This window comes from Oryctolagus cuniculus, chromosome 12, assembly GCF_964237555.1.
Source record: "Oryctolagus cuniculus chromosome 12, mOryCun1.1, whole genome shotgun sequence".
In the NCBI taxonomy this organism is placed as follows: domain Eukaryota; kingdom Metazoa; phylum Chordata; class Mammalia; order Lagomorpha; family Leporidae; genus Oryctolagus; species Oryctolagus cuniculus.
The window spans coordinates 39,901,627-39,925,452 of NC_091443.1; the positions used below are offsets into that span (position 1 = coordinate 39,901,627).

The following is a 23,826-nucleotide window of genomic DNA, read 5'->3' on the forward strand; positions in this document are numbered from 1 at the left end:
ATATAATGCATCTTGCATTGAGCCATTAATGCCACTTGAGGGCAGTATTTGACAGCTTAGCAAAGCCTGGCCAGTAATATAAAGATAATGGTATTTCATGATGAGCTTCTGACCAATATATTTTTCTTAGCCTGAAATGATTTGTAGGACATTAGAAATATAAACAGTGATAATTTGCTTTTCATTACAGAGAAATTAACTTTTCAAGAGCATAGTAGTGACAGCATTTTTTTCTATGTTAATTTTCCAAGTTTAAAATTTTCACATTAATGTAAATCATAATGTAGTCATGAAAATCAAAATAATTATTTTGTTTTTAATTTCAAAGAAAAGCTTTTGTGAAGATAGACCTTTTTTCTTAAGGCACTAAAATGAGATTTTTTAGTAGAAATAACTATTAAAATCAAAATGTTTATTTATTTATTAATATCCAAACTTGCATGCATTTATGGCCCACTGGGATTTGCATAAGCTCAAGGTATATATTCCTTGAAACTGTTCTTTGAGGAAAAATTGGGATTATAAATTCTTCGGGCTCTAAATAGAAGCATGGAGGCAGTAAGAAAGATAAAGATACCAGTTTCTTTATAGGCAATATTAACCTAACTTCCAGCTAGTGCTTATCTGTAAGCTTTCTGCTGTGTAAGGTTATACTGAAGATTGACTAACATCTGCTTAGTTACATAAAATGAATATCAATTTACTAATTCTTAAATTTAAGAAGAGGGAAATTATTCATAACGTGCATGTTTGGCAAATAATTGATATGGCATAGGTACTTTGTGTTGGTTGTTTTTGTTTATTCAGATGTAGAAAATGTAGTTAAGTTTTTCCTCACTATATATAGTTATTTATTTACTTCTAGTCAATAAAGAGGACATGAGCCCCAAACTGCCTCCCCTTAATAGTGATATTGGCAGCAACAGTGCTAATGTTCCTGATCTGATGGATGAGTTTATAGCAGAACGACTTCGAAGTGGTACTGCCTCGGTAAGTTTTATTTATTTATTTAGTTTTAATAGAACTAGGTAGAGACGCTGGAATATACATACTTATGTGTATATATATGTGTGTGTATATTGTATATGTGGAAATTTTTATTCAAGACATCCCTCCTCCCCCAAATTTAACACTTGAGTTTAGATTTTTTATATTTTTCATAGTTTTTTTTTCTAAATCCAAAGACTAAAAACAAGCAGGTTTATAATTGTCACCAAGGTGAAATGTTGGAACACCTGTTGTACAGAGGTGTAACCCACTACCTTCCTAGTCCTCCTCCTCTTTCTTCATCTTTGCTCATTGGTTACCCCGGTGCTAGCTGCCAGCTCTCAACAGGAGAAGTAACAGTAGAAGTCTTCTGGTTCATCTCTCATAGTTCTAATAGCACAAACACGAACGTTACTTAATCTTCCAGATTGCCTTGAAACAGGTCTAAAAAGTGATTTTTCTCTTGAATGTTAGGATTATTAAAAAATGAGACTAGAGTCTGCTTTATTGCTAGTAATGGTCAGTTAGAGATGGATACATTAAAATAGAACCGCTGGGTTTGCTTTAGTGTTCTCGAGCTTCATTATGTTCTTGCTTACATTTTTTAATTAGTTTTTTTCCTTGAGTGGGTAAAAATTGTTGTAGAATCATGATGGAGTGGTGTCTTTGCCACCGTTCTTCCCTTTCTCCCACTGTCTTGCTGCTGCTTATTCCACTTTGCTCTCCCTTGTAGTTTAACTTGCATTCGGTGCTGGGATCATTTTGAAGCTTACAGTTCTCAGGCCCGGCGGCTTCTTATATTTGAGTCCTGGCTTTTAGGTCAGGCTGCAGCTCCATTCAGTGACATAGGATGTTCAGTGAGGGAGTTCTCTCCCTCCTGCTTCAGGCCCTAAATTTTAGCATTTATTGTGTTATCTTAGATATTAGATGTTATCTTAGAAATTAAAGGCTTCCCATGCCTACTGAGAATGAAAACATGTCGCTGTTATTTTTCAATGGTAAAGTGTTTCTTGAATTTTTAGATCATGACAAGAAGAGGAAGTAGTCCCGGCAGCCTCGAAATCCCCAAAGACCTCCCGGATGTTCTGAACAAGCAGAACCAGATGCGCCCTGTTGATGACCCTGGCGTGCCCTCGGAGTGGACTTCTCCTGCCAGTGCTGGCAGCAGCGATCTCATCAGCTCCGATAGTCACTCGGATTCTTTCAGCGCTTTCCAGTACGATGGCCGCAAATTTGACAGCAAGTATCTTTTTCTGTTTGAGGCGTATGTTTTCCTGTTGATTGTCTGCTCTTGGGGACTGACTGACAGGTTATCTAAGTCGTCACTGCCTCTGCACTGTTACCTTGACAGTGGGTCCCCCACATTTTTATTTCACTTTTCAATGAAATTCCATAGGTAGTTAAGGAATCATCTCGGACTTAGACTGTTTTGTGAAACTAAAGGCATTTGAAGAACGAAAAACACTGACCTTTCATGAAACAGTGTAGAAAGAAAAATAATTTAGGAGGAACTTGATATTAAAATGAAACACAGCTATGGCGATGAGTTGCCACTGTTCTGTGTACTCATATTTGGAAAGTACTGACCAGTTACGTTTAATGCAGTATACCCAGAACCTTTCTGAATAACTGCTCCATGTTAAAATAACATTAGTGATATTATCTAGTGCTGCATTGCTATACATAGTTATTCTGCTATGGTTCTGCATTCTTGGCAGTCAGCAAACAGTGCCAAAATTTTTTTAAAAACCCGAAGAACTGGGAGATGTGTTGCAGAATTAGATGTTTCTCCCCATCATGGATTGTACACTACTCTGATCTCACACTGGCATATGATTTAAGATGAAAATGATTGTTACCATAAATGTGTCACTTTATTATATATTCCAATACCAGAGATTATATAATATTTGAAAAACAGTATGCTACCAATATCAGAAAACATGGATAAGAATAATGATGACATATTATATGTCTCTGTCTTGTTGTCATTATTGATGTTAATAATAAGCTGTATGTTTATAATTGTAATACTGTTGGTGTTAATATTATACTTGGCTTGGATGATAGATGAATATAATAAATTTTGGGAGAATATTAGTGTTGGATCATTTTGCTGATTAGTTATGTCTCTTGTAAATATTTTGGTTTTGTAATTGAGACTCAAATACTAGCATTTCCTTTCCCTACAGATTTTGGCTTTGGAGCTGACACTGGGATTGCATCCTCTACTGATGTGGATTCAGGTTCTGGCCACCTTCAGAGTGCTGAAGAACAAGAAGTGGCTAGCCTAACCACACTTCATATAGATTCTGAAACAAATAGCCTTAATCAGCAAGCTTTCTCTGCTGAAGTTGCAACTGTTACTGGTAAAGTTACTTGAGGGAATGTATTCCTTCAGTATATCTTTTAAATTTTCGAAGAATCTGATTATAATATAATTTTATTTGACATATTTTAAGTATTCTTGTATTTTTTTTAAAAAAAGATTTATTATTTATTTGAAAATCAGAGTTAGAGAGAGAGAGAGAGAGAGGTCTTCCATCCACTGGTTCACTACCCAATTGGCTGCAATGGCCAGAGCTGCGCCAATCCGAAGCCAGGAGCCTCCTCTGGGTCTCCCACGCGCGTGCAGGGGCCCAAGGACTTGAGCCATCCTCCACCACCCTCCCAGGCCATAGCAGAGAGCTGGATTGGAAGTGGAGCAGCCGGGACACAAACCACTGCCCATATGGGGTGCTGACACTGCAGGTGGCAGCTTTACCCACTACGCCACAGCACTGGCCCCTCTTGTTACTATTAAAATATTTTTTCCCCACTCATCTTTATATAACAAAAGCCCAGGTTGGGCCAGGCCAAAGCCAGGAGCCCAGAACCTACTCCAAGTCTCCCATTTATGTAGCAGGGACTCAAGTACTTGAGCCTTCACCTGTTGCTTCCTAGGATGTTTGTTAGGAAGCTGGAATCAGGAGCAGAGCTAGGACTCAATCCCAGGTACTTCCAGTATGGGGTGTTGGCATCCCAAATACCATCAAAATCATTGCACCAAACACCCACATTCTGTCTTCATTGTCATTCAGAGTTAGCCTAGATTTTTGTAGTTTTTGACAAAGTACTTGTACAAAATACAAAACCCACTGCTTAATAAAAGGTCTATTTGGCTCCTAGTTCTGGGTATTCCACTGTCTGATCCAAACTGACTCTGATTCCAGCTGTAGTTTCATGCCCCTGGAGAGGTGATGATCCATTATAGCCTAACTATCAGAGGGTGATTTTTGCATCCTGTGGTTGGCTGGAACATGTACGACTAGAGCAGTGATTTCTTCTGCCTCTGTGATTTAGCCACATTTTGTCAACCAATCCAGACCGATGGAGAATACTGCTGGTGCATCAGGTGATGGCTTGGGTATTTGGGTCCCTGCCACCTGTGTGCGACATCCAGGTAGAGTTCTGGTTTCTTGGCTTCAGCCTGGCCCAGCACTGTTGATACAGATATTTGATGATTTAACCAGCAGATAGAGGGTTTCTCTCTCTCTTTTCTCTCTCTCTCTCTCTCTTTCTCTTGCTTAAAAAAATTACTCATAGAAAGACCAGAGAAAATTCTTCTGTTATAGTAAACAATGTTTATTGTAGTTGTTCTTAAAAATGAGTGTACGGGCTGATACTGTGGCTTAGAAGGTTAAACCTCTGCCTGCAGTTCCAGCATCCCATATGGCCACTTGTTTGAGACCTGCCTGCTCCATTTGCGATCCAGCTCCCTGCTAATGCACCTGGGAGGGCAGTAGAAGATGGTACAAGTGTTGGCTGCTGCACCCACGTGGGAGTCCTGGAAGAGGCTCCTGGCTCCTGGCTTTGGCTTGGCTCAGCTTGCGCTTTTGTGGCCATTTGTGGAGTGAACCAATGTATAGAAGATTGATCGCTCTCTCTCTCTCTCTCTCTCTCTCTCTCACCCTCACCCTCACCCTCACCCTCACCCTTCCTCTCTCTCTCTCTCTCTCTCTTTCTCTCCCCTTATTTCTCAATATTTCTGCCTTTCAAATAATAAATATATTTTTTAAAAGTATAAATGAAAAGATTCTCAGCATTACTAGTAATCAGGGAATGCAAATAAGAACATATTGACATACAACTACACATATTAAGCAGCCAAAGTTAAAAACATTGACTATAAAAAGTGTTGAAACAGATGTGGAACCATTGGGAATTTCATACTGTATATTGCTGGTAGAAGTGTAAAATACTGGAAGCACTATAGAAAAATATGATAGTATTTTTTTCTAAAGATTTATTTATTTATTTGAAAGTCAATATTACACAGAAAGAAGGAGAGAGAGAAAGAATCTTCCATCTGCTGGTTTACTCCCTAGGTGGCTGCAACAGCCAGTGTTGGGCCAGGCTGAAGCCAGGAGCCAGGAGCTTCCTCCAGTTCTCCCATGTGGATGTCAGGGCCCCAAGCACTTGGGCCATCCTCTGCTGATTTTCCTAGGCCGTTAACAGGAGCTGGATCAAAGTGGAACAGCCAGGTCTTGAACTGGCTCCCATATGTGATGCTGGCATCACAGGCAGCAGCCTTACCTACTATGCCACAGCACCAGTTCCTTATTTTTTAAAGTTAAACATATATTTATCATATGACCATTCCTAGATATTTTCCTTCGACAGTTACATGTGCAAGTTCGTGGCAGTAACTAAAAATTGAAAACAACCGATATGTCCATTAACTGATTAGTGGGTAAACAAAATATGAAGTATGATGTATTCAAATAAATATAAGTAGCTTACTTTCTATGGCTAAAACATTAAAGGTGTAGGTGGGTTGGAGTGAAGTAAGAAAGTTGCAGAGAAACTTGAAAATTATATTAAGTTCAGGCTTATGCTGAGGCCAGTAAGTAGACATTGGAGGGTTTTAACAGAGAGGGTGACATTATTGGGTTAGATTTGTAGATCTTTTTGCCACCTTATGCTGCATGAATTGGGAGGAAGGAGAGCGAAGAGGGATCCACTGTAGGCTGAAGGTTGGGATGCAGTGTAAACCAAGCTAGCAGTGAAAGCTGCTTATAGAGCATCTATGAGAAGGGGCCTCAATTCTGGAATTGCCCCACATCTATAGTAAGTAAATAGAGTAGCAATGGGTACCAGAATTTCTGTAGTTGAGCCAGGAGTTGGGAGTGCTACACTCGCACTGGTGTCTCCTGTTACCTAGTACATACAGTTCTGATTCCATACTCGTGCCATGGTACACATGACATGAGGCTCCTGGACACACAAGCTTATACAATACTTTATTTACCTTGTTGGCCGATTTGTAATCTGTTATCTTTTGTTGTTTGTTTTAAATTTTTGTTTTGTTATGATTTTAAGTGTTAAATCTTAGGGAGGGTATTGAATATACACTTGATAATTTTATGAAATTATATTTACAGGTTCAGAAAGTGCATCCCCAGTCCACTCAGCTCTGGGGTCCAGGTCGCAGACACCTTCTCCTTCCACACTGCATATCGACCACATGGAACAGAAGGGTCTACAGCTTGATGAGAAGCTCCACCACTCTGTCCTTCAGACACCAGATGATCTAGGCAATATTTGAAAATTAGATATTTGCTATTTTATCAAGGCATTAGTGTCAGGAGATCTTAAAGAAATCATCTTAAACTTGATTATGTATGATTATTGTAAATATTTTGGACTTTTCTAGGTCTTTTGGAAATTTGTTGTTACAACATTTTTCTTGCTTTGAAAGATGTTTATACCCACCGTGATTTTTATGCATTTTTAGTAGATTACAGTCCTGTATTAGTGGTTGCATTATTTTTGTGTTTTATTATTTATTGATATGGTGCTTGTCCTAAAACAAGAACTACACAATTTAGGATGGTTATTTTTCATTTTTCATTTTTACTTATTTATTAGAGAGTACACATCTGCTAGTTGACTCACCAGATGCTCACAGTGGTCAGAAGTGGGTTGAGCCAAAGCTCAAATCCAGTAATTCAACCCAGGTCTCCCATGTGGGTGACAGGAACTCAATTACTTGAGCTATCACTTCTGCCTCCCAAGGTCTGCACTAGCAGGAAGCTGGAGTCAGGAGCTGCAGCCAGGTAGCATGTCCTGGCACTTTGATACGGGATGTGGGTGTCTCGCCTGCTAGGCAAAATGCCTACCTTAGCTTGTTCATTCTTTTTTTTTTTTTTTTTTTTTTTTTTAAGATTTATCTATTTGGAAGTCGGAGTTACAGAGAGAGAAGGAGAGGCAGAAATAGAGAGGTCTTCCAGTCTTCTAGTTCACTCCCCAATTGGCCACAACGGCCGGAGCTCCACTGATCCAAAGCCAGGAGCTTCCTCCGGGTCTCCCATGCGGGTGCAGGGGCCCAAGGACTTGGGCCATCCTCCACTGCTCTCCCAGGCCATAGCAGGGAGCTGGATCAAAAGTGGAGCAGCCAGGTCTTGAACCAGTTCCCATAGGGGATGCCGGCACCTCAGACTAGGGCGTTAACCTGGTGAGCCAGTGCCACCCCCCACCCTTTTTAAGATTTAGTTGAAGGTCAGAATTATAGAAAAAGAGAGAGACAGAGAGATATCTTTCAGCCGCTGGTTCACTCCCCAGATGGTCACTATGGCCAAGGCTGGGGCAGGCCAAGGCCAACAGCTTCTTCTGGGTCTCCATGTGGGTGGCAGGGACCCAAACAATGCGGCCATCTTCCATGGCTTTTACCAGGCTATTGGTAGGGAGCTGGCTGGGAAGTGGAGCAGCCAGGATATGAACTGGTGCCCATATGGAATGCCAGTGTTTTGGCCAGTGGCTTTATCCGCTGTGCTAGCATGCCAGCCCTGGTGTCGTCATTCCTAACATTATTCCTGAAGAACCTGCTGACTCACAGGACAAAATAATAACATTATCAATGGTTAATCAAGCTTTTAGTGAAACAATTTATCAAATCAATAATTTTGTTATTGATTTTGATTCTGCAAGGGTGACAACAAATTTAACTAAAATGTAGGTGATCCAAATGAAGTTTTTCTATTTTTTCTAAGTATTTAAAAAGTGACTTAAGAACTTCAGAAACTGCATTTTAAGAAGAAAGAAGTTATTTTTGCTAAATCCAGCATGGTATAACAAGCATTAGAAAGACATCTTGCAAATATCTCAGAAACTTTGGTCAGTCATAGTTGATGAGGTAATAACAATGAGTAATATAAAAACCCATTTTTCATTAGTTAGTACTGCAGCACCTTTAGTCTCTGACCAAAGGAAAAGCTTTAAAACTCTATAACTGCTGGATTTTTTTTTAAAGGCGCTTATTCTTTAACATGAAATTACCTAGATCCCTAGTTTTCTGGTTTATAAACTATTTCTGACCTTTTATCTTCCAGCTTTTGGCCCATAATTTTTGTTTAGAATTTTCCCTGACATTTGGAAGAGATTTCAAACTTAGAGAAAAGTTAAAGGCTAGTAAAGTGAACACCCAAAAATTCTTGACAAAAATTCACCAATTGTTAATATCTTGCCATTTTATGTGAGCGTGTAAATACGTACCCATACATACACAAAAATTTTTCTTATTTTATTTTTTTGTTGAGCCATCTAAGAGGGAATTTCAAATACCTAGATACTTCAGCAGCTATGTCCTAAGATTAGTGTAAGTAATTATTGCTCTAATAGAGAATTAAGAACCTGTGAGATTTTGACCTTACAGGAAGAATTAGCACTAATGTACATTGACACTTCTTTTGTTGACTTTCGTAGATATTTAAGATTATTAATTTCAGTTGGTTCTTTGTGGTTTTTTGTCAGTTCTCTGAAAAATTACACTATTGTATTATGTTTTTCTACAGAAATTAGTGAATTTCCATCTGAATGTTGTAGTGTGATGGCAGGGGGCACACTCACCGGATGGCATGCTGACGTTGCTACTGTCATGTGGCGTAGAATGCTAGGCATTTTGGGAGATGTCAATGCCATTATGGATCCTGAAATACATGCTCAAGTGTTTGATTACCTCTGTGAACTTTGGCAGAATCTGGCTAAGGTAAAAAAGAAAATAAAAGACATTAATTAAGAAGGAAAGAAAAATAAAGTGTTAAGAAATAGAAGAGGCCTTAGCAAACACTGTCACACACAGACCCCTTGAGAGACTGGCAGCCAGCATATTGGAGTCACTGAATTGTAATTGATTATCTAGTTAGTGGCAGAAAGTGAATTTCAACTGTAAGTTCAGGCCACGTGGAAGAGAAACAGCTTTCATAGCTTTGTTACTTTTTATTCGACAATTACAGATTAGAGATAACCTCGGCATTTCAACTGATAACCTGACCTCCCCTTCTCCACCAGTTTTGATTCCTCCACTGAGAATTCTTACCCCTTGGCTTTTTAAGGTAGGCTTAACATATAAGATGTTAGTTTTCATTTTTCATTTATTAAATAAGTCTAAAACATTTGGCAGAAATTTCAGCTATTACATAGGCTTACAGAGCTCTTAACTTTTCAACTCATATCCTTTGGCAAGTTCTTAGGCATTTTATAGAAAAGAGAGAGGGCATGGATACATTATTTTAGAAGATACTTCATGTTTATTTGCATATTTAATGAAACAAAGATACTAAAAATTTATTATTTAAGTGAAATAAAAAAGTTATACCAGAAAATATGCTTTGTTGTTTTTAAAGATTTAATTCTTTTAAATATTACTTGATGTGTTTGGACATTTTCTTAAGTGAGACAGTTTATAGTTATTCATATCTACATTATATCATTTTGATTGATAAGAATAGTTTCAGTGCTCCTGAATTTTAGTTCCTTAAAGACACTGGATCAACACAGAAATGAATGAAAACAAAGATATTGTTTGCTATATTCAATCGTTTAAGTATTTAGTGAACAGTATTTGGTTCTGAATATTAAAACTGATCTCTTAACTTTAGGCAACTATGTTGACTGATAAATATAAGCAAGGTAAACTACATGCTTATAAGCTTATTTGTAATACAATGAAAAGAAGACAAGATGTATCTCCAAATAGAGATTTTCTGACACATTTCTACAATATAATGCATTGCGGATTACTTCATATTGATCAGGTAAATATGTATACTTCTAAAAAGTTGTTTTATCAGTTTATCTTTGATTCTAGATTCTGTTTCACTCTTATTTTTAAGGTCTAGAATTAAAACTCCCCTTTGTGTAGTGGTTTATATATTATGTACTTTTCATGACCTTGTTTATTCTTACAACAGAGCTGAATAACAAGCTGCTGAAAATAGAGGACTGATTTGAGTATTCCTCTCTATTTTTTTTTAAGATTTTTGTTTATTTATTTGAAAGGCAGAGTTACAGAAAGAAGGCGAGAGAGAGAAAAAACTTCCATCTACTGGTTCACTCCCAAATGGCCACACAGTAGGGACTGGGCCAGGCCAAACTCAGGAGGCAGGAGCTTCTTCTGGATCACCCCTAATGGGTTCAGGGGCCTAAGGACTTGGGTCATCCTCTGCTGCTTTCCCAGGCACATAATCAGAAAGCTGGATCAGAAAATGGAGCAGCTGGGACTTGAACTGGCACCCACATGGGATGCCAGCACTGCAGACAGCAGCTTAACCTGCTGTGCCACAGTACTGGCCCCTTTCTTTCTGTTTAGTGTGAAACCACTGACTTCACTTTTTGAAGAAATTAAATCTATCGCTTAAGTTGACGACATCTTTCTTTCATGTCCCAGTGTACCCATTCTTAGGCATTTTTTATTTGTTACTTGTTAATACTTGAGTCCTGTAGATTTGTTTATCTAGTCATGGTACAGCCAGAGGTTTATTTCAGTTTAAGAATCAGCACATCTGGGACTGGTGTTGTGGTGTAGCAGGTAAAGACATTGCCTGCAATGCAGGCATCTCATATTGGCACCAGTTCAAGTCCCAGCTGCTCCATTTCTGATCTAGCTCCCTGCTAATGTGTCTAGGGAGCCAGCGGAGTACAACCCAATCCACTTAGGTCTCTGCATCCACATGGGAGACCCAGAAGAAACTTCTGGCTTCTGGTTTCTGGCTTCAGGCTGGCACAACCCTGTTGCGGCCATTTGGGGAATGAACCAGAGGTGGGAGGATCTCTCTCTGTCTCTCCCTCTCTTTCTGTGACTCTGACTTCCAAATAAATAAATAAATCTTAAAGAATCAGCACAACACATTTTCTTATCACTGATTATATTGGCATAGCAACAATTACTTTGGCTTGGCAATTGTATCAGTCACAGTCACCAAGTAGTCATAACTATGACTCTAGATTTGAATATTACTCTACACAGTCTTGATCTTGGCCAGAAAACTAATATGTGTAGCAAAGTAATAATATATATATATATATATATATATATATATATATATTTATCCTAATGTGGATAAATTTCACTTGCAGGTCATTTTAGAGAGTATTAAATTAATTTTAAAATTGTTAAATATATCTCTAAAAATAAAAAAATCCTGTTTTACTTATTGAAAATTAATTCATATGAACATGTCTCACATAAACTGACAGCCTTTATTACTAGAAAAAAAAAATAGCTTTTGTTTAAGATATGCCAAATTGTGAAATACAAGCAAAGACACAGTGAATGAATAACCACTTAAGAATACTCCTTTAAAGTACCTACATTTAGATTTCTGATACTAGCTAGATGGATCATGAGAGAACTTTAGTTTCTATAAAAAGGAGGATCTTTCCAGTTGTCACACAGCAGATCATGTGGCTTCAGAGATGTTATTACTGGGAAGAATTCAGGTGATGAGGGAAGCTACTCTGTAATTCAGTTTTATAATGAGTGACCTTAGATTTTTTAACCCTCTGAAGCTCTCTAGTGTAAAAACATGCTGTTATTTATGCGAAACAAATGTGTGTTAAGTTAACTTCCTTTGACAGAATATAATACTAAGCATGGATTATTTGGGAAAATGAAAATTAGACTTTCCAATCAGTCAATGTGCAGTAATTACCTTTTTTTATTTCTTATATTATCTATTTTTAAGCATATTGATTAGCTGATAGCCAAGATTACATGTCTGATATTCTTTTTCCCCTCTCTCTTTATTCTCAGGATATTGTCAATACAATCATCAAGCACTGCTCACCTCAATTTTTTTCACTTGGTTTGCCTGGTGCCACAATGCTTATTATGGATTTTATTGTAGCAGCTGGTAGGGTGGCTTCTTCAGCTTTTCTCAATGTAAGTTTTTATTTCCTGTTCTTCATAACAATAAAAACTTCAATTAATCAGGAGTGAACTAACAAAGCAGCAGAAGAACTATTGCTAATAAAATATAACAAGCCAATGTTCAAGAAAGTTTACAGTTTAATTAGAATTGATTGCTTCTCTCACATTAAAAAATGAAGAAAAAATGCTGAAGTATAAGAAATTACTGAAATTAGTTGATGCATGGTTTCAGAAGCAATAAAAATAGATTACATCAATAAGAAGCCAATTTATTTTATTTTTATCTACTTGAAAGTCAGAAGTGACAGAGAGAGACAGATGGACAGAGAGATATCCTCCACTTGCTGGTTCCTTCCTCAAATGTCCACAATAGGCAGGGCAGGGCCAAGCCAGAACCAGGATCCCAGAGCTCCATCTGGGTTTCCCACATGAGTGGCAGAGGCCCAAGTATTTAAACCAGCATCTGCTGCCTCCCAGGATGCATTAGCAGGAAGCTGGATTGGAAGTAGAGGAGTCAGGACTTGAACGGGGACTCCGATATTTGATGCAGGTATCCAGAGCTGTCGCTTAACCTACTATGCCACAAGACCCACCCCAAAACATGATTTAATTTGAGGAAATCTAAAGAAACAGAGAAAGGAAGGAAGGGAGGCAAAGAAAAGGCAACAAACTGGTAGAAAAGGTGAAGTAAGAAATAGTGGTGAGTAATCATGGCATGATGTGGAAATATTTCAAATCATCATGTAATATTCAATCTTTATTGGATGATTTTTTTTTTAATTTAGAAAAAGGGAGAAAAAAAGCAGCAGTAATGAGGTAACCTAAATCATGTCCTGAGAGTAAAGTCTAAACTAATACTGTACGTGAGGATTTTTCACACATAGAAGTGTGAGATAATGCCAAGCGAATCAGGATAGCTGGAATATGTTCATATATAAGTGGCCGTGGTGAGCTAGAGAGGAATGCAGTAGCTGTATTCACAGTGCTGAGACAGATTTTATCCTGACCAAGGAATGGGTGAGCCATCGAGCCAGGAGTGACATCATCAAATTTGTGTTTTGGAAAGATCATTCTGGAGCACTAAAAGCCTACTGGAAAAAATTAAGAATATTTGGGAGAGAATAACATTTGGGTAGCATATACCTTGCAAAGCAGGTTAACATAGATTATTTAACTTAGAAACTGGAAAACACCAACAGTGAAAGAAGGAGTTCTGTTTGGGGCATAGTAAGATGCATATTAGATATCAGCAAAATGATTGCATATGTAAGTCAAGAGCTCAAGGGAGATGTAGAGCCTGAAATTACAAAACTGGGAGACACTACCTTATAGAACTAGATGCAGTTGCTAAGAGAAAATGTACAAATAAAGAAGAGAAGCACATGTGTTTATAGCTCATTATCTAACCCTGTTTCTCCAGTTCCCTGAGAACATTGATTGTGTCTTACTTATCCAGGCACCAGCAAAGCCCCATACTTAGTAGGTGTTTGTTATTTATTTAAATTTTTATATATGTGAAAGACAGAGAGAAATAGAGATCCAGAGAAAGCGATCTTTAATCTGCTGTTTCACTCTCCAAACACCTACAACAACAGCTGGGCTAGGGCAAAAGCAGGAGCCGGGAACTCAGTCATGGTCTCCCATGTGGGCAGCAGGGACCAAGGAAGGCATTAACATTAACACATTAACAGGAAGCTAAAATCAGAAGGAGCCAGACTTGAAGCCAGGCACTCTAGTGTAGGATGCAGGAGTCCCAAGCTGTGTCTTTTTTTTTTTTTTTTTAAATGTGAAAGAGTTGCAGAGAGAGAGAGGTCTTCCATCAGTGGTTCACTCCCCAAATAGCTGCAACAGCCAGAGCTGCGCTGATCTGAAGCCAGGCGCTTCTTCTGGGTCTCCCACGTGGGTGCAGGGGCCCATGGCTTGGGCCATCTTCCACTGCTTTCCCAGGCCATATCAGGGAGCTGGATCAGAAGAGGAGTAGCTGGGACTTGAACCGGTGCCCATATGGGATGGGCAGAGGATTGACCTATTGCACCACAGCACCAGCCCCCAAGTGGTATCTTAAAACCCTACCTCAGGTGTTTCTTGCTTGAATATATAATTATTCAGAGTGTAGTATGTTTCAGCTTTGTGCTGAGCTCTTTTGTGGTTATTAAATGTCTTCCCCTTTTGTGTGCAAAATGTTCCTGTGAGTGGAATACAAATGAAAATGGAATAAATTGGCCGGTGCCATGGCTCACTTGGCTAATCCTCCACCTGCGGCGCTGGCACCCTGGGTTCTAGTCCCAGTCGGGGCACCAGATTCTGTCCCGGTTGCTCCTCTTCCAGGCCAGCTCTCTGCTGTGGCCCGGGAAGGCAGTGGAGGATGGCCCAAGTGCTTGGGCCCTGCACCCGCATGGGAGACCAGGAGAAGCACCTGGCTCCTGGCTTCAGATCAGCGCAGCTCTGGCTGTAGTGGCCACTTGGGGGGTGAACCAATGGAAGGAAGACCTTTCTCTCTCTCTCTCTCACTGTCTAACTCTGCCTGTCAAAAAAAAAAGAGAGAGAAAATGGAATAAATTAGGTGTGGATCATTGCTTGCTGGGGGGGATAGGAAAGTATACAACTATAGCATATAGAGCATCAAACAGTTACCAGTACAAGAAGAAGCATATTAGCAAGTGAATAAAAACACGGAAGCCTGGAGCCAATTTGAGTTCAGATCTTAGGTCTGCCGCTTAGTTGTGTTACCTTGGCAAGTTGCTTAGTTTCTCGTTCTTCGTTTATAAATTAGAGATAATCTGCCTTGTAGGATTATTTAATAAGGATTAGTAACATGGTTGGAATATTATACATCACATTATATGTGCAGTAGAAGAATTTGTTTATTTAGTAATTCAGAGGAAGGAGAGAGCTTCTATGCTTATGCATATCTTGACAGTTTCATTAGAAAAAGATAAGCGTAAGTGCCTAAAAGGTTCATAATAAGAATGGAGGTAAGGAAGGCTTAATGGGCATTAGTAAAATATGTTGAAGGAACATATTTATATACAAATAAGTATTTATATACAAATAAGTAATTTGTTTAGAGGCCAATTAGTCTGCAAAAAAATGTAATGGACAGAATGGAAAGCTACTTTTTTTAAAAAAATTTCTTTTTTGTTTATTTGAAAGGCAGAGTTACAAAGAGATCAAGAGAGATCTTCTCTCTGTTTGTTCATTCCCTGACCAGTCACAATGACTAGGATTGGACCAGGCTGAATCCAGGAACTTAGAAACTCCATTCAGGTCTACCACGTGGGTGGCAAGGGCCCAAACACTTGAACCATCTTCTGTGGCCTTCCCAGGGAGCTAGATCTGAAGTGGAGCAGCTGGGACTCTTAACTGGTGCTCATATGGGATGTTGGCACTGCAGGCAGCAGCTTAATTCCCGGTGCCACAGCTCGAGACCCCAGAAAGGTATATTAGATCCTTGCTACCCAAAGTGTGGACTGTGTACCAGAAACACTGGACATGATCTGGCTTCTTAATAGCAATGCAGAGTCTCAGATCCCATCTACGACATACATTTTAACTAAATCACAAATGATGGGTCAAGTCTGTGATTAAAGATTGAGAAGCACTGCTTTAGCTTCTATCTTGGAGTGTCTGCGATGCCACTGATGAGAATATTATTTAAACCATTAAATTTTTTAAGATGAGGAGAAATGGTTGAGTCTGTGCTTTGGGAATTTTAAGTGTATTAATGTAGGAGTAGATTAAATGGAAGACAAACCAAAGGTGATAAACAAATTAGAAGGTTATTGTACTATTATCAGTGTACACATCTAGTCAATCTCATGGATCCTGGAAAAAAATTGATAGAACTCAGAGGAGACAATTGTATAAACCAGTGTCACTTTCCATTAATACACAGTGTAAACTGTTCCTGTTCAGTGGGCTAATTATTCCAGATGACTAGTCAGCACATTTCCTGCAGGTTCTTTCAAGGTTTTGCAGAAGAAATAAGCCCTAATATCCTAAGGCATCCTTTCATGTGGCTGATTAACTTATCTCCTATGCATCTAGAAAGATGTTGGTTATGTAGCATCCTTGGGAAAATTTAGAAAGTAGATATTTTCTGTTTTATCTGATTCACAGAAGAGCAGAATACTTACTGAAAGGAACTACAGAGAAAACTGTAATTGCAGGCATTAAACCTTATGTATTTCTGCAGTAAGGTTAAGAACAGTCTTTTCTTCTGGTTGATGTTGGAAATACCAGGTCCAAATCTTGGTCTTTGGAGTCCCATTTTAGATCCAATGCGTATTAAGTTCTTTTTTTTTTAATGTTTTCAGTCCTTAGATGGATTATAGAACAATAGGCTTGGTTTTGGCTTTTCTTAATTACACTCACATTCCAGATCTTGCCTCCATGGTTTCCTCATACTTGAACATTCCCAGTTATCTCGTTTACCTTTTTTTTTTTTTTTTTAAGATTCATTTATTTATTTGAAAGAGTTACAGAGAGAGAGAGGTCTTCCATCCACTGGTTCACTCCCCAATTGGCCACAACAGCTGGAACTGCACTGATCTGAAGCCAGTAGCCTGGAGCTTCTTCCATGTTTCCCACATGGGTGCAGGGTATGTCCATAGCTTTGGCCATCTTTCACTGCTTTCCTAGGCCATAGCAGAGAGCTGGATAGGAAGTGGAGCAGCTTGGACTCGAACCGGCACCTATAAGGGATATAGGCAGCAGCTTTACCTGCTATGCCACAATGCCAGCCCCACCTCATTTACCTTTACAGAAAAATTTCTTAGCTGATCTCTTTCATTAAATACTGATTTTTTTTGCTAGTTTTTAAAAAATGTGTATTTTTATTTGAAAGGCGAAGAGAGAGAGAGACATGGACAGATAGGGAGACCTCGTATGTGCCCGGGAACCAAGAATTTAATCCAGATCTCCTGTAGAGACCCAACCTATTAAGCAATTACCTGCTGCCTTCCAGAGTGAACACCAGCAGGAACCTGGTATCAGGAGTAGAGCTGGGACTCCAATCCAGGCACCTAGGATATGAAGTGCTGGCACTCCAGGCAGTTTCCAACCACTGAACCAAATGCCTGTCCCTGTCAGTTTAATTCTTACGGACTAGCTTATTTTTTTAAAAAAATACTTTGAGTTATATACTTTGCTTATCTACTTTAATTTTTTTGAAAGGGAGAGAACTCCCATCAGCTGGTTCCTCTCTGAAGAGGGAGAGAGGGGAGCAAGGATGCAGTTTGGGTCTTCCATGTGTGTGACAGGAATGCCATCATGGCTGCCTCCCGCAGTTTGCATGAGCAGAAAGCTGGAGTGAAGAGAAGGAGCCAGAGCTGGGTGTCAAACTAAGGCACTCTAATTTGGGATGTGGATGTCTATACCACTAGACTAAATGCCTGCCCTTATAGGACAACTTTTTTTTTTTCTAAAGATTTATTTATTTACTTGAAAGAGTTACACAGAGAGAAGGAGAAGCAGAGAGAGAAGGAGAAGCAGAGAAAGAGACAGAGAGAAAGAGAGAGAGAGTCTTCAATCCTCCAGTTCACTCCCCAGTTGGCCGCAACAGCCAGAGGAGCTGTGCCGATCAGGAGCCAGGAGCTTCTTCTGGGTCTACCATGTGGGTGCAGGGGCCCAAGGACTTGGGCCATCTTCCACTGCTTTCCCAGGCCATAGCAGAGAGCTGGATCAGAAGTGGAGCAGCCGGGACTCGAACTGGTGCCCATATGGGATGCCAACACTGTGGGCAGCAGCTTTACCCGCTATGCCACAGCGCTGGCCCCAATATTGGATAACTTTTAAATGGGGTTGATAGTTGCAAGCTTACTCTGCCGCTAAATACTGCTACTTTGGATCTGTAAATCGGTGTTATTTTTCAATTCAGAAATGAGTCATTTTGTTGAAAGTCACATAATAGAGTACTACTACATTTCTTCTATTATAATACTTATTAAAATGAAATCTTTTTGGAGATTGGGTCCTGATTTATGTAACTAGAAGTATTACATTTCTAATATACTTGGGTTTACCATTTTATTGAGTATTTTTGCAGGTGTTTTAGTAAATAAAACAATGTATTAGTTGGGAGATGTTGGTATTTAATGGGAATACAAGAAGGGAGAAGAGAATAAAGCATTCAGTACTGATTTTAAATAAGTGGCTTAATACAAAGAAAAGAGTTGAAAAGTTACTTCATCTGCAGTCCAGAAATACATTTTAGTGTTGATTTTTACTAAATAGTAGAGGCAGTGTGTTTCTTCATGCATGGTAATGTAAAAAGCACCTAGATGATAAAAACTGTCCTTAGGTAGCAACAAGTACAACCCAGTGATGTTAAGTCATGAGCTCATTAGAACAGTATATCACAATATATGAGTTACCTTTAAAATTAATGTATTTATATTTTTCTTTATACTTAGAGTAACTTTGTGGATGGTGGTTAAGCTGTATTCCTATTTACAGTCTCACTGACTGTGTCTGGTTTCTGCTTATTAGCTACTTCTGAAGAAAGTTATGCAATTTGACCTTTGTGTTTATTTAGAATAGTAGCACTTCATGTGGAAAGTATAGATGAAAACCTAAATCTTTTTGTATGCCCCTTTTCCTTTTTGGATTTTGTTTTATATTCTCCCTTCCCTATATAATAGCATTGGATAGTAAAGTAAAATGTATTTCATATAATTAAATATATTTTAAGGATTTTTAAATAAATCTGGTACATAGGCACCAAGAGTGGAAGCACAAGTTCTTCTGGGATCTTTGGTTTGCTTTCCCAACTTATATTGTGAACTGCCTGCTCTCCATCCCAACATTCCTGATATTGCTGTGTCTCAGTTTACAGATGTTAAGGTAAGAAACGAGATGCTGAAACGCTAACTTTCAGCATTTAAGTAATTTGATAATCATAGAACATGTGTAATAAAATTTTTATTCTTTTTGTTCTTTTTGAAATATACATAGCAATTAAAGAAATTAACCAGCTGTGTCCTCTGGGCACAAAAGCTGGGGTGTCCATTAGGAGGATCACTTGCTCTGTGTTTAAAATTGCTTTGTAACCTTTTTCTCCTTATTGAACCTACTCACATGTCACTTTTTAGAATTAGTTCATTTGTTTGCTGAACATTTATTCACACATAAGACAGATGCTAAGCTGCTACTATACAGCTTCCAGGGTTGAGAGACCAAGTTAAATTTGCACATTTGACTCTGTTCCTCTCCCGAGTTCTCAGTATGATGAATAAACCAAAGTGTTGTAAACTTCTGTACTGCTGTAGGAAACTATGGAATGGGGTTAAGACCTTATGTACCTGAAGCATGAAAAGGCTTGAATGGTAGATGGTACAAAATTAACAGTGTGGCTATAAAATTGTCAATGGAAGTTATCCTATTTTTTAAAAAATTTATTGATTTGAGTGATGAAGTTCCCATCTGCCAGTCCATGTCCCAAATGCTGCAACACCCAGGGGGCAAAAGCCAGGAGCCTGGAACTAACTTCAAGTCTCCCTGTGGCAGGAACTGAATCACTTGAGCCGTCACCACTGCCTCCCAGGGTCTGCGTTAGCAGGAAGCTACAGTCAGGAACCAGAGTAGGAACTGAACTCAGGTTCTCTGATATGGGACTCAGGCATCCCAAATCTGCACCTGAACTGCCACCTCTGTCAAATACCCACCTCTGCCCCAGATATTAATCCTAGAATGAAAAAAAAAAAATGGGAGTGAGGGGAGAAAATTGTGTCCATTGAGGAGCTGATATGCTAAATGACCCTTGTTTTTAAGCCTTTTTTAAATTTTCAGACAAAAGCATGGTGAAACCCATTTTGTGCCATTGCGGAGGTCAGCCTCTGTTTGAAGGGGATATTTGATGTGATCAGCCTTTTTAGTCTTCTGGACCCAATAATTCTTTTTTTTTTTTTTTTTTTGACAGGCAGAGTTAGACAGTGAAAGAGAGAGACAGAGAGAAAGGTCTTCCTTTTTCCATTGGTTTACCCCGCAATGGTCGCTGCAGCCAGCGCGATCTACTGGCACACCGCGCTGATCCGAAGCCAGGAGCCAGGTGCTTCTCCTGGTCTCCCATGTGGGTGCAGGGCCCAAGCACCTGGGCCATCCTCCACTGCCTTCCCGGGCCACAGCAGAGAGCTGGCCTGGAAGAGGAGCAACCGGAACAGAATCCAGTGCCCCGACTGGGACTAGAACCCAGGGTGACAGCGCCGCAGGCAGAGGATTAGCCTAGTGAGCTGCAGCACTGGCCCCCAATAATTCTTAGACCTTGGTAGAAGGGAGTGATGTGAAAAATTCTCCTCATTCAGATAAAGGTAGTCAGTGCTTTGATTCCAGAAATTTGCCCGGTCTTGAATAATTCCATCACTAAGTGAAGACATACATCTAATAGAATGTCTGTGTTCTCAAAGTTGAGCAGTTTAATAATCCTGAGAAGTTTTGCCTGCCATAGTAATTGCCAGATTGTCTCCATAGTTAACCTGAATTGATCCCTGGAATTATGACAAGAGTTGGAAGGGTGAAATTATAGTACCTTGTAAGGCATGTTGATGGATTTTTAAAACTTACTTTCTCTTTATTTTTTTTTTTTTTGAAGATTTATTCTATTTATTTGAAAGACAGAGTTACAGAGAGCGGTAGAGACAGAAAGGGAGGTCTTCCATCTGCTGGTCCACTCCCCAGATGTCCACAACGGCCACAGCTGTGCCAATCTGGAGCCAGGAGCCAGGAGCTTCTTCCGGGTCTCCCACGCAGGTGCAGGGGTCCAAACACTTGGGCCATCTTCTATTGCTATCCCAGGTCATAGCAGAGAGCTGGATCGGAAGAGGAGCAGCTGGGACTAGAACCAGCGCCCATATGGGATGCCGGCACTTCAGGCCAGGGCTTTAACCTGCTGTGCCACAGCGCCGACCCCCAAACGCTTGCTTTCTCTTGAAAGACTTTTTGAAGTACAGTTTATGACTGAGGTGTCCGTATGGTGGTTTTTTTTTTTCTTGTAATTTTTACCATACTATTAATTACTTGTTTAATACCTGACTTCTATTTTAGACAGGTAAACACCACAAAGTCTTTCTTTTCTGCTCTTTCTTTTTTTTATATAATATTTATTTATTTATTTGAAAGTCAGAGTTACACAGAGAGAGGAAAGGCAGAGAGAGAGAGAGAGAAAGAGGTCTTCCATCCAATGGTTCACTCCCCAGATGGCCGCAATGGCTGGAGCTGTGCCGATCTGAAGCCAGGAGCCAGGAGCTTCTTCCGAGTCTCCCATTCAGGGGCAGTGGCCCAAAAGGATTTGGGCCATCTTCTGCTTTCCCAGGCCATAGCAGAGAGCTGGATCGGAAGTGGGGAAGCCGGGTCTGGAACCGGCGCCCACATGGGATGCTGGCACTTCAGGCCAGGACGTTAACCCACTGCGCCACGGTGCCGGCCCCTTCTGCTTTCTTGGTAGCCTAACTCACTGCACTGTTTGACACAAGGGATTTACTTAGAAATCATCTATTGAACAAGTGAACTTGACTTCCCCTAAAATAATATGGGTCAATGAAAATTTGCAGCAACACTTAATAAAAACAAATGAACCTTTGCTCTTCATGGATGCAATAGCTTTGATTTGATTTTCAAAATATCCTTGAAATTAAAGGATGTGTAATAGTCTTAATTATCTTAGACAGTTTGAGTTAGAAGTTAGCCTAGGGGCCGGCGCTGTGGCGCAGCTGGTTAAAGCCCTGGCCTGAAGCGCCGGCATCCCACATGGGCTCTGGTTCTAGTCCCAGCTGCTCCTCTTCCGATCCAGCTCTCTGCAATGGCCTGGGAAAGCAGTAGAAGATGGCCCAAGTCCTTGGGCCCCTGCACCTGCGTGGGAGACCCGGAAGAAGCTCCTGGCTCCTGGCTTTGGATCAGCGCAGCTCCTGCCGTTGCGGCCATCTGAGGAGTGGACCAGCGGATGGAAGACCTCTCTTTCTGTCTCTGCCTCTCTCTATAACTCTGCCTGTCAAATAAATAAAAATAAATCTTTAAAAAAAAAAAAAGTTAGACTAGCCTACTACATACTGTCTGTGTTTCAGAGTGGTCTTGTTCTTTGCTGGCTACCATGTAGATGGGTAACAGCTGCAGTGATTGTTTTAAACTTAATCTAGAAAGAATTCTTAAATAAGAGCCAATTTTGATGCTGATGAATTCAGAAAGCAAAAAGTCTAATACATGATAATGGTTCTTAGTCAGGAAACAAAGGTTTAAGGAGAAAGTTACATGCCAGTGAGGTCCTACTTTTGCATTTTCAGTGAAACCATCCCCCCATATACTGTATAAACTATAGCCATATGGAACTTTCCACGCTGTTCCTGAGTTTCATGCTTTTGCAAAACTATTTCCTTGTATCTAAAGTGTCATTATGTATTCCTGTTCTCTCTTCTTGCCTCTCTTAATCACTCAAAACACATATAATCATTAACCCTGACATTGATTATCTGTCAGAATTCTATTTAAGATCTCCTTATGAAGTCTTTTATGACTTCCCAGCTGAGCTATTTGCTCACGTGGAACTATGTACACATAATTTTGTTTGACTTTTTGTCTATTTTTACAGTTAACCCACTTAATATTTGGTTAGAGAATTGTGCATCCATTATCACAAATAATACTAGAATGTAACCATTATCTCCAAAGAAACCTATATCCATTAATAGTCACTCCGTTTTCTTCCCTACCCCAGCTCCCAGCAACAAAATAGATGTCTGTCATGTCTCTATGGATTTACCTAGATATTTCATATCATTGATCTTGTGTTTTAATTTTGTGTTTGTTTTAAAATTGTGTTTGTTTACAAGTATGCCTCCTCCCTGGACTGTTAACTTGTTAAGTATGAGACAATATATACGTATTTTAAAAGATTTATTTATTTGAAAGAGTTACAGAGAGAGGTACAAGGAGAAGAGAGAGAGAGAGGTCTTCCATCCAATGGTTCACTCCCCAGATGGCCGCAATGGCTGGAGCTGTGCCAATCCGAAGCCAGGAGCCAGGAGCTTCGTCCAGCCCAGGTGCAGGGGCCCAAGGACTTGGGCCATCTTCTGCTATCCTAGGCTATAGCAGAGAGCTGGATCAGAAGAAGAGCAGCCAGGAATAGAACCGGTGCCCATATGGGATGCTGGCGCTTCAGGCCAGGGCTTTAACCTGCTGCGCCATAACACTGGCCCTAATGAGACAATATTTTAACTGTCATCTGATTCCTAGTGCCTAATATAGGGTTTATTACATATAAAATTTATGTTGTTATTATTTATTTGAAAGGCAGAGTTAGAGAAGGAGAAACAAAGATCATCCATCCATTGCCTCACTCTCCTAGTGAACCCAGGGGCTGGGACTGGGCCAGGCTGAAGCCAGGAGCCTGGAATTCCATCCCAGTCTCCCAGCTGGGTGGCAGGGGCCCAAACACTTGAGTCATCTGCTGCCTTCCAGGCACATTAGCAGGAAGCTGGATCAGAAATGGAACCAACACCCATATAGGATGAAGGTGGTGGCTTAGCCTGCTTTGCCACAACACCAGCCCCAGAGCCAGTTACTTTTCATTTACTTATTAATGAATGCATGTTACAATCCATGCATGTTTTTTTGCAATAAAGATCTGCTGTATTCATGACTTCAGAAATTTTTGCACCAAGATA

General features: G+C 39.8%; 1 protein-coding gene across 8 annotated transcripts in view; it reads left to right on the plus strand.

Annotated features, from left to right (window-relative positions):
* Window positions 1-23,826, plus strand: part of RALGAPA1 (Ral GTPase activating protein catalytic subunit alpha 1) — a 269,311-nt gene that overhangs the window by 117,035 nt on the left and 128,450 nt on the right. For all 8 annotated transcript variants that reach the window (XM_051822764.2, XM_051822761.2, XM_051822766.2 and 5 more), the window contains 9 exons: window positions 866-990; window positions 2,010-2,226; window positions 3,180-3,356; window positions 6,411-6,563; window positions 8,820-9,013; window positions 9,261-9,359; window positions 9,906-10,061; window positions 12,059-12,187; window positions 18,893-19,018. In XM_051822764.2, coding sequence (XP_051678724.2) covers window positions 866-990; window positions 2,010-2,226; window positions 3,180-3,356; window positions 6,411-6,563; window positions 8,820-9,013; window positions 9,261-9,359; window positions 9,906-10,061; window positions 12,059-12,187; window positions 18,893-19,018 — 1,376 coding nt within the window. The remainder of the gene's footprint in view (window positions 1-865; window positions 991-2,009; window positions 2,227-3,179; window positions 3,357-6,410; window positions 6,564-8,819; window positions 9,014-9,260; window positions 9,360-9,905; window positions 10,062-12,058; window positions 12,188-18,892; window positions 19,019-23,826) is intronic.